The sequence below is a fragment of the Alligator sinensis genome, unplaced genomic scaffold, assembly GCF_000455745.1.
Source record: "Alligator sinensis unplaced genomic scaffold, ASM45574v1 scaffold155_1, whole genome shotgun sequence".
NCBI classification, from domain to species: domain Eukaryota; kingdom Metazoa; phylum Chordata; order Crocodylia; family Alligatoridae; genus Alligator; species Alligator sinensis.
In genome coordinates, this window is record NW_005842877.1 from 52,397 (window position 1) to 68,095 (window position 15,699).

General features: G+C 54.2%; 1 protein-coding gene across 1 annotated transcript; it reads left to right on the plus strand.

Annotated features, from left to right (window-relative positions):
* Positions 1 to 2,567: 2,567 nt before the first annotated feature.
* Positions 2,568 to 13,576, plus strand: RAB15 (RAB15, member RAS oncogene family). Its single transcript, XM_006035815.3, has 6 exons — positions 2,568 to 2,629; positions 4,902 to 4,962; positions 6,747 to 6,824; positions 8,209 to 8,298; positions 9,413 to 9,478; positions 10,980 to 13,576. Exons 1-6 carry the CDS (start codon positions 2,583 to 2,585, stop codon positions 11,136 to 11,138), a joined length of 501 nt encoding a protein of 166 aa, XP_006035877.2. The 5' UTR covers positions 2,568 to 2,582; the 3' UTR covers positions 11,139 to 13,576.
* The last annotated feature ends 2,123 nt before the right edge of the window (positions 13,577 to 15,699 follow it).

Below are 15,699 nucleotides of genomic sequence, written 5' to 3' on the forward strand. Positions count from 1 at the left end.
TGTGAAGAATGATCTACATCACTTCAAGATGGAGAGGGTCAATGATAAGCTAGAGAAGATGCACCAGAGGCAGGCAAGACAAAATGGTACTCAGCATGCCAGTGCAAGCTCAACTGAGTTTGTATGTGTAGCTTGTTGGAAGGTCTGCTTGTCATGCATTGGACTCCTCAGCCACTCAAGAAGTTGTGGTGGTATCTGGTAACCCACAAAACCCACAATCTCCATGGTCTCCTGAGACTGATGGCTGCCAATGATGATGTGCTATGCCTGCTACCAAGGGGTGCCCTAGCTCAGCCAGGAGCTGTAGTGTCAATACCTGAGTTCCCTGTGCAATATCAGCCTTAAAATCTGGATCTGACCGATGCCTTGTGTGGTCTAGGCCATGGTATGCACGCAGTCTTCACTTTTGGCTGCTCACTGTAGTGCACCAAGTAAGGGAGCTGTTGCAGTCACAAAGAGCTGGCTCTTGGGGAACGGGGGATGGTGGCTCCAGGAAAGTAGGCAAGTCAAGTGCAGAGATACCCATTACCAAATGCAGCTGCACTAAGGAGTGTGTGGAGGAAAGTAGCATGTCAGGAGGTCAAAGACATGGAGTTAACAACAGAGCGGCTGCTCTCTGGTGTCATAGTGCAAGCACTAACACAGATCTAGTCATCGTAAGATGCATGGGTATCAGGGCCTGCCATTCAGGCCACCAAACAGATCTGTTCTCCCCTTCTGTTTTTCCATGCTGTGTGACTTCTCCAAGCTGTTCTTCTCCAGGTGGGTAGGTGTAGTGTTCTGTCTTTGCTGCCAGCTGAACTGCACTATAAGGAATTTGTTTTTGGAACAAAGCTGAACAGGAATAGGGTAACCTCTTCCTAGCTGTCACACTGTTGCCCCTTGGAGCAGAAGCTCTCCCTTTTTTAGTCTTGAGATTGGAACAGTTCCTTTTGCTGCCTTTGGAAAGCCATCCTGATTTGGCCACTTTGCAGAACTGTGGGAATTTGCACAGGTGCCCATTCTGCCTCTGTTCCAGGGGCCCAGTATATGCTCCCAAACCATCAAGCTAGTCGCACTAGCCTGATTGTGCTCTCACCTACATCAGATATTCTCTAGCTTAGGGAAAGTGTACTATGCTGAGAGCCAGGATGTTGTGAGTTTGATTCACTGCCTTGTATGGACTTCATAGCCCGTGTTACTTCATAGGTCTTTTATTCTTTCCTTTGTAAGTAAGGCAAGTATTGCCCTCTTCCATATGTTTTCAGGGAAAATAAGTTTGCATGATCTAGGAAAAGAACCAGACTCTCATCCTCCTTCCTGCAGTGCCTTGCAGGATGAAGATTCTTGGTTCTGTTCCCCACCCCCATCTGCTCTTATTGGTTAACACCATGCCCCTAGAAATACTGTCTGTAAATATCCCACTTACTGGAAGAGCCAAATTGCCCTGGCTGAGGAATCCCTGACAGACTCTCCTTGGACATGGAAGGGTTTGTCTAGAGTGGTTGCCTCAGTGGCTCTAGGGAGAGTGTCTGCTTTTGGGTTTGGCTTGTTGCTGAGCCAGCCAAATCCCACCCTGTAGCCCAATGCTTTCTGCATTAGTTCTTGTTGAACTGACGTGATCTGAGATAACTGGAAGTAACCACAAGGTTTTAGCCTCTCTTCCTCCCTGAAGCACAAGAATATGAAGCAGTGATGAGGTGTGTGTAGCAAGGCAAGTGACATGCTCATTAGAGAGGCATCCACAATATCTCCTAATAGCAGTGGGGCTGTCAGAGCTGGAAAAGTGCTGTTCACCATTCCTGGAAAGCTGCCAATGCCCAGTGCTGCCAATGCACAGTCAATTGGTCAGAGGAGGGCTCAGCAGAAGCCCTGTAAATGGGTGGTGTGAGGAAGCCTGCCTGTACCAGGGCCTGTGGGCCCTGTTCCTAGCAGAGCTGCTGAAGTGAATGCTCTCCTCTGCGTTGAAAAGATTCCTGGCTAAAGCACATACCTGTGTGGTGCTGAGAGTGTAGGGGTCCTTGCTCTCCTCCATGACAGAACCCCTGTGCCAGGACCCCTCCTCCCCGCCCCCGGTTTGATATGTGAACAGGTGGATCTGTATCTTGTTCAGATAGGGTTGCTGCCTTTCAGCTCAGTTTTTTGTCTGGCACAAATCTGAAGGGCCTCTAGAAGCAAGGAAGAGCAGGACACTGACACTGGGGTACAGAAGGAACCTGAGGGATATGGGCATTGCTAAGAACATAGGGAGTGGCAGGGGCAGGGCATAGAGTGAACAAGGCAGGTAGGGAGTGGAAGCCAGGGCACAGGGATCTACCTGCCCAACCCATCCTTTCCCATTTAGGTGTCCTCTCTTGCTCTGCTGCTCTAAGCACTGCCTCCTGTCTCTGTAGCTATTGGATGATTTTGGAAATATTGGTCAATAGAAATTTTGGTTCTTGCCACTGCCCCTGCTAATTGGCTTTGTGCTTCTGTGCATGCCTTTCATCTTGTGCCACAACCCCTGTGACATGCTCAGGAGCAGGGCCATGGCCAAGGGAAGGCCACAGCCTGGTGCCTCATAACCTCTCTCTCTCCTTGCCCCCCCAGGGGTGGACTTTAAGATGAAAACTATTGAAGTGGATGGAATCAAGGTGCGAATACAGATCTGGTGAGTGCTGAAGTGAGGTGCCTGGGTGGAGGTGCTATGCTTACAAGCTCAAAGAAGGCAGCAGAGTCAGAACTTGTGTGTAATGACCTGTGGGCTGCTGCAGGACAAGGTGATGTCCAGGAGGAGCTGCCATTCTTAAGCTAAGCCAGTGCCCCAGCATCATGGTCTGGGGTTGGGATAGAGCCAACTGGACCTGCAGGACAAGTTTGCTAAAGACAGCAGGGGCATCAGCAAGGAGACAAAGGAAGAGTTCCTCAGTGGGCAGTCATTCATTGAATCTATTGTCCCGTTTTAGCTGGTTACAGCTTTCCTCTTCTACTTCTTCCCTAGGCTGCTGCTTGGCATTTTTGCACTCAATTCACCAGCAGCTGTGTTCTTCCAGCAGCTGTGTTCTTCCCCAGAGGTAGCTGCATCTCAGTGTATGTAGCTAGTTGAGTTATTTGGCATTTCCAGCCCCTCATTGTGTGAGGCAGGGCAGTGTCTCATTTAAAGCATCAAGGACCTTAAGGCAGAGCAGATGTCACAAATAAGTCAGTGCAGCTGTGACAAGGAAGGCGCTGCCTGCAGAACTGTCCCTAGGGGTGTGCAGGGCCCAGGGCATATCACCCTGTGTGGGGCCAGGGGGGTCGCAAGCAGCTGGGAGGGAGGGAGGGAAGGGCCAAGAGGTTGGAGCGGCACTGTCTGCTGGGCCCCCCAAAGTGCAGGGCCTGGTGTGGTTGTCCTGATTCGTACCCCCTAGGCCTTGCCTTGCCTTGCCTGCCTCCCTTCCTCCCTCCTGAGGCAGACTCCTGTGTGTATGTCCATGGGTTTCATACCTGCCTCTGTCAGAGGTTGGTTCTGGCACTAGAAAGGCCATTTACCTCACCCAGCAATACCCTGTAGTCCCTCTCAGGGGCAAAGCAGGACACTGCCAACCAAAGAGATGCAGAGCACCAAACCCCAGGCGAGAAGGTGTTCTGGGGCTAAAGACGCTTTCCATGGATAGGGAGGAGTAGGTTCAAAGCTGCTGGGGTGGAGTGGACTTAGATCTTCGCACCCTGGCAGGGTGAGGAGCTGCCAGCACCTCCACCTTCATTTCTTCCACTTGCATGAATTCTCCCTGGGATATATATTTTTTTTCTCAACTAAAACTATTCAGTGTATTTAGCCCCAAATCAGTACATTATGGGATGGCTGAACCCACAGGACTGTGGTGAATTTCCTTTCTGCAGCAGTCTTCTGGCCCAGCTCTGCTGTGGGGGGCAGGGGAGGGCACATAGCTGCAGCTCTGCCTGGGGCGCCTCAGTGGAGAGAGGGCAATAGAGTTTGCCTGAGTCTTTGTGGGAACTGGTCTGTCACCTTATGGCAGCAAGGAGGAACAGCAGCCAGTGGCACCTGGAGCACAGTGGGGAGCCTTTGGTGGCAGGGCAGGTCGGTTCCTCTAACCCAGGTTCTACATCCCACTGATCTTCTACACCCACTGAAGAGGGGTTTTCCCTGGTGCATGTCACATTTGACTTGTACATCTACCCATGGCTATTTGGGGCAAGCCATACCATTTAACCCCTTAATGACATTTTCATGACTGCTGATGCCCAGAATAATAGTGAGCCTAGGGATGTCCATGAGATTTTCCTTCCCAGGGAAAGCTTTTTGCCCCACCACCCCTAAACAACCCATTTCCCATGTGGACCTTTCCCCAGCCCCTTCTGAAGCTCAATAGGCAGCTCCCCCTCTCCCTGGTTCCCTGCCTCCTGCTCTGTATAGAAAACTCTTTTGCTCCCTCCCCTTAATTCTGCTCTTGTCAGGAACAAATTGTAGAGGTGTAGCAGGGCAGATCAACACCTGGGGCAGTGCCCACTCCTGTCATGCTAATCACAGTGACATGCCCAGCCACCACTGCAGCAGTGACCACTTTTGTGCTCCCTCACAGAGTCGGCACCCAGGGCTACTGTCCTGGTACGCCCACTGTTGTGCCATTGAAAAAGAGCATTGCTGGACTCCCTAGCTACATCCCCCAGATCAACCTACTGGGTCCCCCTTCTCTGTTTACCAGCCTGTCCCTGTGGTCAGAGGCAGGTCAGCCCCTTGTACACCAGTCTGGGTGGGAGCTGAGGTCCTGTAGCCCTGAAGGGACTGAAGGAGGCAGCCTCAGTGCAGGGGCAGCTTTAACCCCTGCTCTACATGGCTGTCCCATGGCCCACATTCCCACCCACATGCAGCAGCAGGCACTATGTATCTGCCATCATCCAGGGAGTGCCCCCAGTCTGATCCCATCTCTGCTCTGCTGCAGGGACACAGCTGGCCAGGAGAGGTACCAGACGATAACGAAGCAGTACTACAGGAGAGCCCAGGTAATGTGGCCTGCTAGGAGTTTGGGGCCTTGGTCACCAGCAGTGTCAGCCAAGAGCAAAAAAAAGGGGGCACTGTTGCTTGACCTGAAGTAGCCTAGCCCTTCTGATGCATCCAGACCAGGTGTGGGCCTGATATGGAGGGGAAGGTGTGACACCCCACAATGCCCTTCCTGTTCTGCATTTTGGCCCTTTGAAGAGAAGATGGTAAAATCCACCGTGATGGAGTCTGAGGGCATCTTGAGAGTGGGCTTAACGTGAGCAGTGAGAATCAGGAGGGGCCTCAAGTGACAGCAAGCCCTGCTCCTGTATCCGTGGTTACAGGCAGGAGTCTTCTCCCCCAACCCCTGGAGCTGGCTTGTCTAGATGTCTCTGCTGGCTGACTGTATCAGGAGGCCTTAGCCCTGTCATGCTGGGCACTGTGCTGAATGATGCACAATGAGAGACAAACCCTGGAGGCCAAACAGAAGAGACAGTGGGAGGGGAAGGGGCCATAGTCACCCAGCAGAGCCGAGAAGAAAACCCAGGTGTCCCGAGTGCCAGACCAGTGCTGTTTCTACTGGGCCACTGTGGCAGGACTAGCCCTGCTAGGAGGCCGTAACACTCAGCATCCAGCTAGCTTGCCCCCTGCCCCTTCCCTCCCCCCTGCTCTTCCAAACTGTCACCCTATATCTCATCTGCCACACCTTGATGGAACAACCTATTATGCAGAAGGCATTATGAGTCGTAGAGTGGGGTTTCTCTTGGCTCCACCCTTTTTATACTTGTGCAGGCCCTGACCCTCTTGGCCTGAGCCTGCTTGCTCTAACTGCTACCTGCAGCCATAGACCTACTTAGTCCAACCTTGGCTCCTTGGTAGCAGCAACACAGCTGGGAATTAAGCCTCATGGCCAGGGCTCTGGGCCCTCCTGGTCTTCCAGCCTTGAAGGGGTTAAATCCCATATGTGCATGACCCCCTTCACCAACAAGGGGTGAAGGTGAATCTTTTATAAGGTGTTTTAAGGCACTTGCAATGTGCCCTCCATCTCTCCTCAAAGTTGTTCCCGATCCTCTGGTAAAACCGAAACAAAAAATGTATGCAACTGCTCTGAACTAAAATAACCACCCTTTCAGGCACTTTCAAACCAACCCATAGTGAAGTGAAATCCTTTATCCCTCCTGGGTCCTGTGGCTGGGTAAAAGGAAACAGCAAAAGGAAAAAAAAACAAAGCTCTCTGGCCTTAGTCCCCAGGGGTCCCCTTGTTGTTTCTGGGCACCCCCGTGGCTCACCTGAGAGTTCTGCCTCTTCCTCCACCAGGGCTAGAATGCCCCTCCAGCCTGAGGGTGAGCCTATTTACTCCTCTGACCCCTCCCCTTCCAGTCAGGCTTGCTTGTTGCCTGGCTTAAGGACAGAGGTTGCTCATTACCCTCAGCCCTGCCAGCTTCCTGCCCTTTGGCTGCTATCTCCACAGCATGCAGCCACTCTCCAGGGCAGACCTACTGGCTGTTGCAACTGCCTTCTCCCAGGGCCACAAAGACCAAGCTCTTAAATGGCCCTGCTAACCCCATAGCCTTCCTGCAGTAACAGGGCAAGGGTTTCCTGTTACAGTTGCACTAAGGGCAATCCTGCCCTGTGTTGGGGGACCAGAGGGCCCGTCACTGGGATGATAGTGGCCTTGAGCTCCAAGGCAGGTGAGGGAGAGGACAGCAGTGAGTTGCATATGTGAAGGATACACCCATGCACCATGGCTGAGTCTCCACCATGATGGCTTCCTCCCATCCCATTTGTGCCTTGGTTCTCTTTGTAGGGGATATTCTTGGTCTACGACATCAGCAGTGAACGTTCCTACCAGCACATAATGAAGTGGGCCAGCGATGTGGATGAGGTAGGTGGCACTACACTGTCTTAGCTGCCTTGTTGGCCCCTAGCTGTCTTGTCGGGGCATTGAGCTGGGAGGAATTTAGTCTTGTGCATACCTACCCCAGAAGAGCAGGCAGCTCAGGGCTATACTGGCAGCTATATATGTGCCAAGCCTAGCTGAGCCCTAAGCAGGGAGACACATTAGCCATCATGGCATCCAGCTGCTCTTGACCAAGCTCAGAAGCAAAACTAGGAGCAAACAGACTAGCCAAACCCTGTGAAAGGGGTAGATGGAGCTGTGATCATGTTGCTGGAAAGGGATGCTCTATGGGACATGCAGTAGCAGGTGTGGGCAGCAGGGGGCATCTGGCCCACTGGTGATGAAGGCTGAAATCCACAAGGTGAAATGCAGTAAGTAAAGGTGCAAAGGCTGTACAGAACAGGGAGAAAACACTAAGCTGGAATAGGGACTTCTGGCTGGGCAGCAGTGCATCAGGGCAGGCCCAGGGCATGGGGAACATGGCTGCCCATGAGTAAGCAGCATGACAGTGGTGCACCTCATGCTGGCGTGATGCTGGGCTGGTTCTACATCTGCACAGGAGATGATGATCTGCTCAGCTGGGGTATCAGGTCCAGGCTGAGGCACAGCACTGTCAGACATGTACAGCTCCAGTCCAGATGGGACCAACAAGAACAAGACCAGACTTGGAGAACACATGGCCTTTGAAGAGAGGTAGAAGGAACTGAGTTTTTATTCCATTTAGAAATCAGAAATATGAGAGGGGAAGCGATAACCCCTGTCTGGGAAGTATGGGCTAGGCAGGGATTGATTGGCTTCCATGTCCTTGGGGGGATTGATAGAAAGAGACCTACCACATTTTGAGCAAAGAAGATAGAGAATGGATGTCAGGGGAAACATTCTGTCTGCAACAGTAGTGAAGGGGTTCTGGAGCAATGCCTGAAGCATGGGGGGCTGGGGCTTAGTTAGTTCCTGGCAAGGAGCTGGCTCACATGGGCATGGGGCAGCCATGGCCTCATCAGGAAGTGCTGGCCTCAGGTCCCATTCAACACCCATTCAGCAAGGACTTCAGTCCTTGAAATGCTCTCCTGCCAGTGGGCTGGTATCACAGGCACCTCAACCCCCCAGGACAGGCCTGCTGCCTGGCCTGGGCCCCTGTTATGTGGGCACTGCTGTTACTGACTGCCACAGGGTGTGGGTTAGAGGGTGACTGGCAGCTGATGGTGCCCACATGAGAGGCCTTGGAGACCTTTTACCCATCCAGCCCTGTGTTGCTACCAAGAGCTGTGATGGTCACAAGGGGCCATGGCTTGTTTGTGGAGAGCTCTGTACAGGACTGCTTGGTCCTGGCAGTGCACACCAGGTTGGCTCATGCTTCCCCTTCTCCTAGTATGCACCAGATGGGGTCCAGAAGATCCTCATTGGGAACAAAGCAGATGAGGAGCAGAAGAGGCAGGTGGGCAGAGACCAAGGCCTTCAGGTTAGTGCCAGCCCTGCCCTGTACCCCCTGCAGGGAGGAAGATGGGGCACTGGGGAGGGGCCATCCCAGAGGGGGCTTAGCTCAGGCAGCTGCATTGGCATGGCCATAACCTTTGCTTCTGTAGTGGGTCAAGTGAGACTAGGGCCCTACAACGAGAGCATGGGGGGAGGAGATCAGTAAGCAGAGTTCAGGTCTGATGGCAAAGGTAGGTGGATCACCAGTAGGTCCCTGGGGCTATTCCTTCCCAAGGGACAGGGGGCAAGCAGGGTGTGGGCTGTTTGCAGAATGGGACTGGGTGCTGGGGTCTGGGTGCCACACCATACTGAATTGGTCAGGGAATGACTCTGTTCTCTGCCTGACATTCTCAGTGCCAGGCTGAAACCAGTGGATGTGGGCAGCTGAAAAAACCTCCCACAAACATGGAGAAAAGGTCTAGCTGGCTCCTGAGGAGGGGGAAAACCTATCTGAGGAAGCAGCCTGCAGCCCTTTCTACCTGTAATGTGGCCTGGGGCTGTCCTGAGCAGTGGGCATGTGTTATGTGCTGAGACTTCTGCATCCTGGCCTGAGGGACAAGGAATCCACAACCTTCATTGATGGTCAGGGTGTATGGCCTGCAACCCTTTCCTTTGGGGCCAGAGTCAAGAGAAGGGGAGCTCAGAGCAGGAGCAGAACTAGGATTTTGAAAAGGGGGTGCAGCAGAAAGCTCACGGGCACCTGCAACTGGCAGTGAAGAGCTTACTGATTGTGCACTACATAGTGGGGTGCAAACTCACCACTACACTTCCTTGGATCTGCTCCTGGTTCTGACATCTGGGATTCCTACAGACATGTTAAGAAGCATGTACCACCCTTGTGGCCTGTGGGGAGCAGCTGAGCTAAAGTTAAGAACTTAATGGGGAGAACTTGGGAGTCCCAGCTCCTGGTCTTCTGCTCTCACCCCCAGGCCAGGGTTCCCCTTTCTACCTAGCTGTTCAGCTTTCTCTGGAAAGAGCTTGGGAAGCCCCTGGGGGTCTCTGAGCTGCCTGAGGGCCTATGTCCTGTGGAGGGGAGGATGCAGGTCAGGAGATGGCTTCTTCTCAGGTGTTCCTGACTCTCCAGGACTATTCCCTTCCAGCTGGCCAAGGAGTACGGCATGGACTTCTATGAAACAAGTGCCTGCACCAACTTAAACATTAAGGAGGTGAGAGCCCCTGAAGGACCACTCTGTGTTGGGGGAGGGACCTTTTTGCCTGATGACTCCAAGAAACAAGCCAATGTGACCTCAGAGCAGCACAATCCCCTCTCCAAAGCAGGAACGGAGCTGTTCCCACATTTCTGCTGTGATCCAGCTTACAGGGGAGCTGCTACCCAGGCCAGTCGGGTCAAAGGGGCGGGGCAGCTGAGGGTTAAGGTCAAGGGAAAGGTGGCTGAGGGGCCACTTGGAGCACATGGATGGACATAAGGAGCTCTCTGGGGAACAGTTGTTTGTGTTGTAGCACCCAAGTCCAGCCAGAGGGACTCTCATTCCATGCACCATGGACAGCTTGGCCTTGTGGCTGGTGAGTCCCAACTGGCTGGGGAGTATCTAGAGTGTGTTCCCTCCGTCATAAGGGGCAGTCTGAGGAGGGAAGGGGGAGTAGGGCCACAGCCCTGGGATACAAAGGCCCAGCATTCAAGTGTCTGATGACCAGGCTTGGCATAGCCTGGGGCACAACTCCCTTGGGCATCTGCTGGGAAGAGAAGTCCACTTACATGGAAGGGCTGGGCCTGGGCATAGGGGATCAGGAGTCAGGACTCCTGAGTTCTCTCCTGCTCTCCCTGCACCTTTGGCTGAGTTGCTCCATGTTTGTGCCTGCTGACCCTGTGAGGTGGGGGGCAGGCTCTGGGGTGATTCCTGGCTGAAAGATGCTGTTTATCCTGTGTATTGGGAATGCCCAGAGGCCTCACTAGGGCTCCTTGTGCCCAGCACTGCAAGAAGAGGCCCCTGTATCTCATCCTTTAAGGAAATATAGCACCCTGCTACCCTTGAGTTGATGTCTGTCTTAGGCATTTCCTCACCAGGTCATCCCTCCACATCTAGTACTTGCCTAGTGCCCATCACCACAGCCTTTGGGGCCCCTCACTCACCCTAAGACAGAGCAGAGCTGTTGTGCCCTCTCTGCAGACCAGGACTGGAGAGGCTAAGTAATGTGCCCAAGGCTCCACAGGAAGTTTGTGGCAGAGCACAGGATTGAACTCAGCTCTCTCAAGCCCTGGACTAGCACCCTGACTACTTGACAGTCCTCCCCTGCCTCCCCCCATCAATCCAGCAGTATGGCCAACCAGAGGAGGAGAATGGTAGCCAGATTAGCCTTGGGAGGGAAACTGAGACTCCCCCATGGGTTTCTGAGGCCAGGAACCTGGGCCCATGAAGGGTTGCAGGGCTGGGTGAGAACTGTCTCCAAAGGCCTGGGAGTAGGGCATGGCACTGGTGATCAGGAGGAGGTACTCTTTCCACTCTGGGGGTATTGACATGAGTGAGGGGTGGTTCCCACTCCCAATTTATCCCTGGCCCACCCATCCTCTCCTGGGCCTCTGTCAGGGACAACAATCCCAGCATGGCACCACACAGGCATGTTAGGGTCCTGTTTTGCACTGCACCTCAGAGGTAACTGTATTCCAGTGCCACAGGTGCCTGCCTAATAGTGTGGTCTCTCCTGCAGTCCTTCACTCGGCTGACGGAGCTGGTGCTGCAGGCTCACAAGAAGGAGCTGGATGGGCTCCGCACGTATGCGGCAGACGAACTGAACTTAGCTGAGCTGGAGGAGGAGGAGCGCAAGCCGGACGGGGCTGAGAACTCTCCCAAAACCTGCTGGTGTTGAAAAGCCCCACCCTGCCCCCATGTTACCTCTTCCTGCCCCAGGCCTGGCTGGCTGCCTCCGTTCCTGCCCTTGCATCCTCCAGTCACTGGTCTCTGCTGCCCCCAGTGTCCCCAGCACCGACATGCTTCGTGCCCTCCTGCCATGCCACATGTGCCATCCACCTGGCATGATTCTGCCTGCCCTGGCGGATCAGAGGCTCTCAGGATCTGCTTCCCCTGGAGGCGCCAGCAAGCATGGGCTGTGCTCATGTTGCCTGTGGGCTTCGCTACAGAGGGTAAAGCCACAGGCACTGCCAGTGAGATGGATTTGAGATGGGGCTAAGGAACAACCTGGGCAGAATGGTTCTGAGCTCATGTCCCTCTGCCATCCCTTGGCAGGGTATCCCAGACATCGGCCTGCCCTGGACATCCACTGGCTGCAGCTGACACCGGCCCCTGCATGGGGGCAGAGGAGGGAGGCTCCCTGGCAACAATCCCCCCAAGTCCCAGCTTTTCCAGCGTGGAAGCTGAGGCCAGAACCATTGGCTCAAAATGGTGGGATCTCAAGAGGGGCTGATCGGCCCTGGCTCCTGCTGGGGCTGCCCGACTCCTTTAGGTTTACGTCGTCTTTCCTCAGGTACCTGGGTTGGATTTAGGCCTCTGGGCTATGATTTCTCCTCAGCTGGTCAGAGAGAGAGTGGGGAAGGCCCTTGGCCTGTTCCTGCTCAGCAAGTGATGAGAGGTCTTAAGGGCTGTCCCAGTGCCCTCTTTGCCAGCAGGCTCCCCTGCCTGTCATGACTGCGGCAGGCAAAGATCTTCTCAGAGTCCATGGAAACTACATGGAGACTTCCCTCAGCTCTTCTCAGGCCTGGCCTGGGCTGGGAGGGAGTCAGGCATGGGGTCTGACTGCTGGATGGGGTGGGTGATGGGGCAGAGGTGTGACAGCCTGCTTTGTTCACTTCTCTGGAAGCTTCATTTGCAGGGTGCTGTCAGCTCACATGTGGAGAGGAGCCCCTGAGGGTCCCAGCCCAGCCCTGGGGGCTTCAAGAGGGGTTGTGGACCATGCTCCTACCCAGGGTGATGCAGCATAGGCTGCACGGACAGGAGCTTCACTGGGCTGCTGCTCTGTGTGCCATCATCTGAGGAACCCTTGCTGGCAGGGGCAGAGGGGCATGCCCAGGTGCTGCAGTGGGTGGCAGAGCTGAGCACCATGCTTCCCAGAAGAGGAAGGAGCCTGGGTTTTCTGATAAGTGTGCAGCTACAATAGTGCTATTGACACAGCTCTGCATTGTGTCCTGTAAGCAGCAGGGGCTCTGGGAGGCTGCCAAGGGTGGCTGGTAGGGCAGAGGTGTGACTCACAGTGCACTGATTAACCCTTCCTGCTCTAGTGCTTGCAATCACTGCTGCTGTTCCATCAAGTCCTGCACCACTGAAGAAACAGCAGGTACAGGGGCCTTGTGCAGGGTGGTGCTGCTAGAAGGGAGGGTGGAGAGGCCTGCAGGAAAGAGGGCCTTGTTTTCTGCAAACAGAAATGTGACACAATGGGCTGTTTGCCAACCCCACTCCGTCCATTTAACAGACTTTGGTGTGCTCAAGGCAGCTGTGGGACCTTGGGGCCCTTGCACAAAACAGGTGTGGAGAAAGAAACGGTTGGTTTGTCCTGTGTGGCAGGGGCAAACAGTCATCCTTCAGCTGGCATTGGGGATGGGGGGCAGGTTTTGGGCTTGTTGTTGGGGGGGTCCCTCAGCAGTCACATACTTTTACATGAGATTCCTCCCTGCCTGCAGACACTGCACAGTCCAGCTTGGCTCCAAGTGTCCAGTCATGTTCACCTCCAGCCTTTGGCATAAAAAACCTGAGATCAGACCTGAGCTAGGCTGGGGGCTCATGATACCTAAGGCTGGGGAGGCATCAGTTCACTCTGCTAGCTTATCTCAGCATGGACCCAGCAAGGGAGCCACAGCTACATGAAGTGTGTGTGATGGGGGTCAACACTGGCTGCGGTGAGAGGGACAGTTTGAACCCTGCTGATAAGTTGCCTTGGGGCCTAGCTTAGTGCATGCTCCCTTCCTGCCAGGCTGCATTGCCCTCCAGGTGATGCATTTGGAAAGCTCCAAACCCCCAGCCCTGGGGGAGGGGCACCCCTAATGCACTTCCAGCTGGGAGATAGCAAGACCTGTCAATATTTGGACACCCTGGAGCTTGGCTTCATGCCTCAAGCTTTTGCACAAAGATGGCAGAGGTTAGAAACTCCACCTCCCCCAGAATCCCTGCCCCAGCCCCGTCATCTCATTGTCTGTCTGGAAGCTGTCTGCCTTGTCACCAAGACACCAACCACGCTGCAGCTCCACATCCCAGCTGTATGTGCACGTCGTGCTCACGGTGCCTGCCACCTCCCTTGTGTGACCCTCCCCGAAGTTCATTATTTTAGACACAAATGTTTACAAAATAAAGGGGGTTCTGAACCACTGCCTGGGCATCTCCTTTCTGCCAGAACTGCCCTGTCCACAAATGGGTCTGGAGGGCAGGGGTAAATGCACCTGTCCCAGGCAAGCTTTGGGTGTACTAGAGACAGCTGCCACAACGAAGAAGTGGTCTCAGGGTAGCTGTCCTAGGAACACAGGATGGGCAGTGCTTAAAGGAACAGTGCTAAAAGGAGCGAGGACTACATCCGGCTTGCATTATTTCTGGAGGCTATGGCCAGAGCTGCACCAGAAAGGCTGGAGGCCAGCTGCCTTCTGCAGGGGCTAGGACATCAGTGGGAATCTGGTCTGGAGCCAGACTTCTTGGTCATACTCTGCTTTTTGGCAAGGACAGCCAGGGAGCTGCTCCTGCCAGCCAACCCCTTCTGGGGGGTCATTTGGAGGGGGTGGGTTCAGGACTTCTGCTGCTCCTAGAGCACAGAATGGGGGTGAGGGCATATGGAGGGGAGATTGGCAATGTGTGCTCTGCAGGAAGCTTCGCATAAGCATAGCAGGGAAGGCTGTGCAGAGCATCCAGAAGTCCTCAAAACCCGCTTTGCTCCTGAGGGTAGTGCTGGGAGTAAGTAGCTGTGGCCAAGCCTGTGTTTGCAAGACATCTGATCCTGCCATGAATAATTCAGGCTCTTTGTTGGGGCTAAGACCCAGATCCTGGGCACCTGGTGTTCTATTTCTGTGTCCTGCATTGCCACAGCTTTTCTTCAAAGCAGTGTCCTTAGCTCTCAAATTCCCTCACAGAAATACTGTTGGAGTTGGGGGAAGAGTGGAGTGGTTGGAGAGACGGTGACTGCTTTCTGGGGAAGGGAGACTGGAGAAATCTAAATTCAGGGGCTCCTGAGGAAAGGAGGCAGTGCAGGGTGAGGGGAGGCCAAGAACCAGCCCAGTTGGGGAGAGGGAGGAGTGTGGGGTCTGACTAGTCAGTGGTGGTAGGTCAGCCCCCGAGTCTTAGATCCTTTCTGAGGTCAGAGAGAAGGGAGTGAGCAGCCATGGTGACAGCTGCCCAGCCTGATCAGGAGCCCTTGAGTGTGGAGAAGATGGTAAAGCACCTCAGAGCAGTGCCCTGGTGCTGGGTGGGCAGCCAGCACTGCAGCAACACACACAGGGACAGAGCTGACCCATTCAGGCTCCTATCTAAGTTGCGATGATTGGACCCCACGTAATGAGCCCTAGGGAGCCCAGCCCACTGTCACTATGGGGTGGCCCTGAAAGTATGAACAAGCAGCCCATCTCCTAAAATGAAGGTCCTCTTGGCGGCAGCAAAGGCCTGGCAGTGTGTGAGGGGCAGCAGGGGACTGGAATGACCTCTGCCTGCCTAAGGCAGCAGACAAGCCTGAACAGGAAGGAGCACCTGGCAGAAGGGTGCTGGGGCCCTGGCTGGATGGCAGGAGGGGCCCATACAGGACTCAGAAGTAGCCAGCCTGGACCCCTGCCCAATGCCCAGACCTCCCTTGAGCTGCTTGCTTGTTCTCATCTATTTTTTTAAAAGGCAACCTTTTATGATGTTGTCAGGAAAATAGCTCCTGAGTTGGCACTGCCAAGTCTGCAGCCAGCCTGGGGCTGGGGTGCAGTGAGGTTTGCACCACTCTCATTGGGAGCAGGAAGGGGTTAACATGGGTGCTCCAAGCTATTAACTGTGTGGGTGCATGGGCTGGCCAAATCCATAACCCATGCCCACAGCCCCACAGTGAAGGGGGACCCTCAGCATCACCAACCCATCACAGAATCAGGGGTAAGGCTGAAAGGGACCTCAAGAGGTCACGTAGTCCAACACCCAGCAGACTGAAAATCCACCCCATCTGCTATGAGCAATGCTTCTGTTTTCTCATCTTACTTTGCAAGTGGGGCTTAGGGAACCCTTGATGCATCCTCAGTCTGATCCATATGCTTACGAGAAGGGTAAGGGTTGTGCATTTGAGGGCTGAGAGGCAAGAATGGTGGAGTGGGCTGGAGGGGAATGCGGGGAGCAAGTGCTCAGGAGCCAGTGTTCAGAGCTTCTTAGGAATTTGGTCCCTGATGGCAGTCAAGCCCACAGCAGCCAGACAAGTATGTGTTAAGACACCCTGAATCCCAGAGTGCTCCCTGCCTCAGCCAGTCAGGGCCCTG

Coding starts and splice junctions, on each gene's coding strand:
- RAB15 (XM_006035815.3), top strand. CDS start 2,583: ATGAAAACTATTGAAGTGGATGGAATCAAGGTGCGAATACAGATCTG. Junction 2,630..4,901: donor AAGGTGCGAATACAGATCTG/GTGAGTGCTGAA, acceptor GCTCTGCTGCAG/GGACACAGCTGGCCAGGAGA. Junction 8,299..9,412: donor GCAGAGACCAAGGCCTTCAG/GTTAGTGCCAGC, acceptor ATTCCCTTCCAG/CTGGCCAAGGAGTACGGCAT.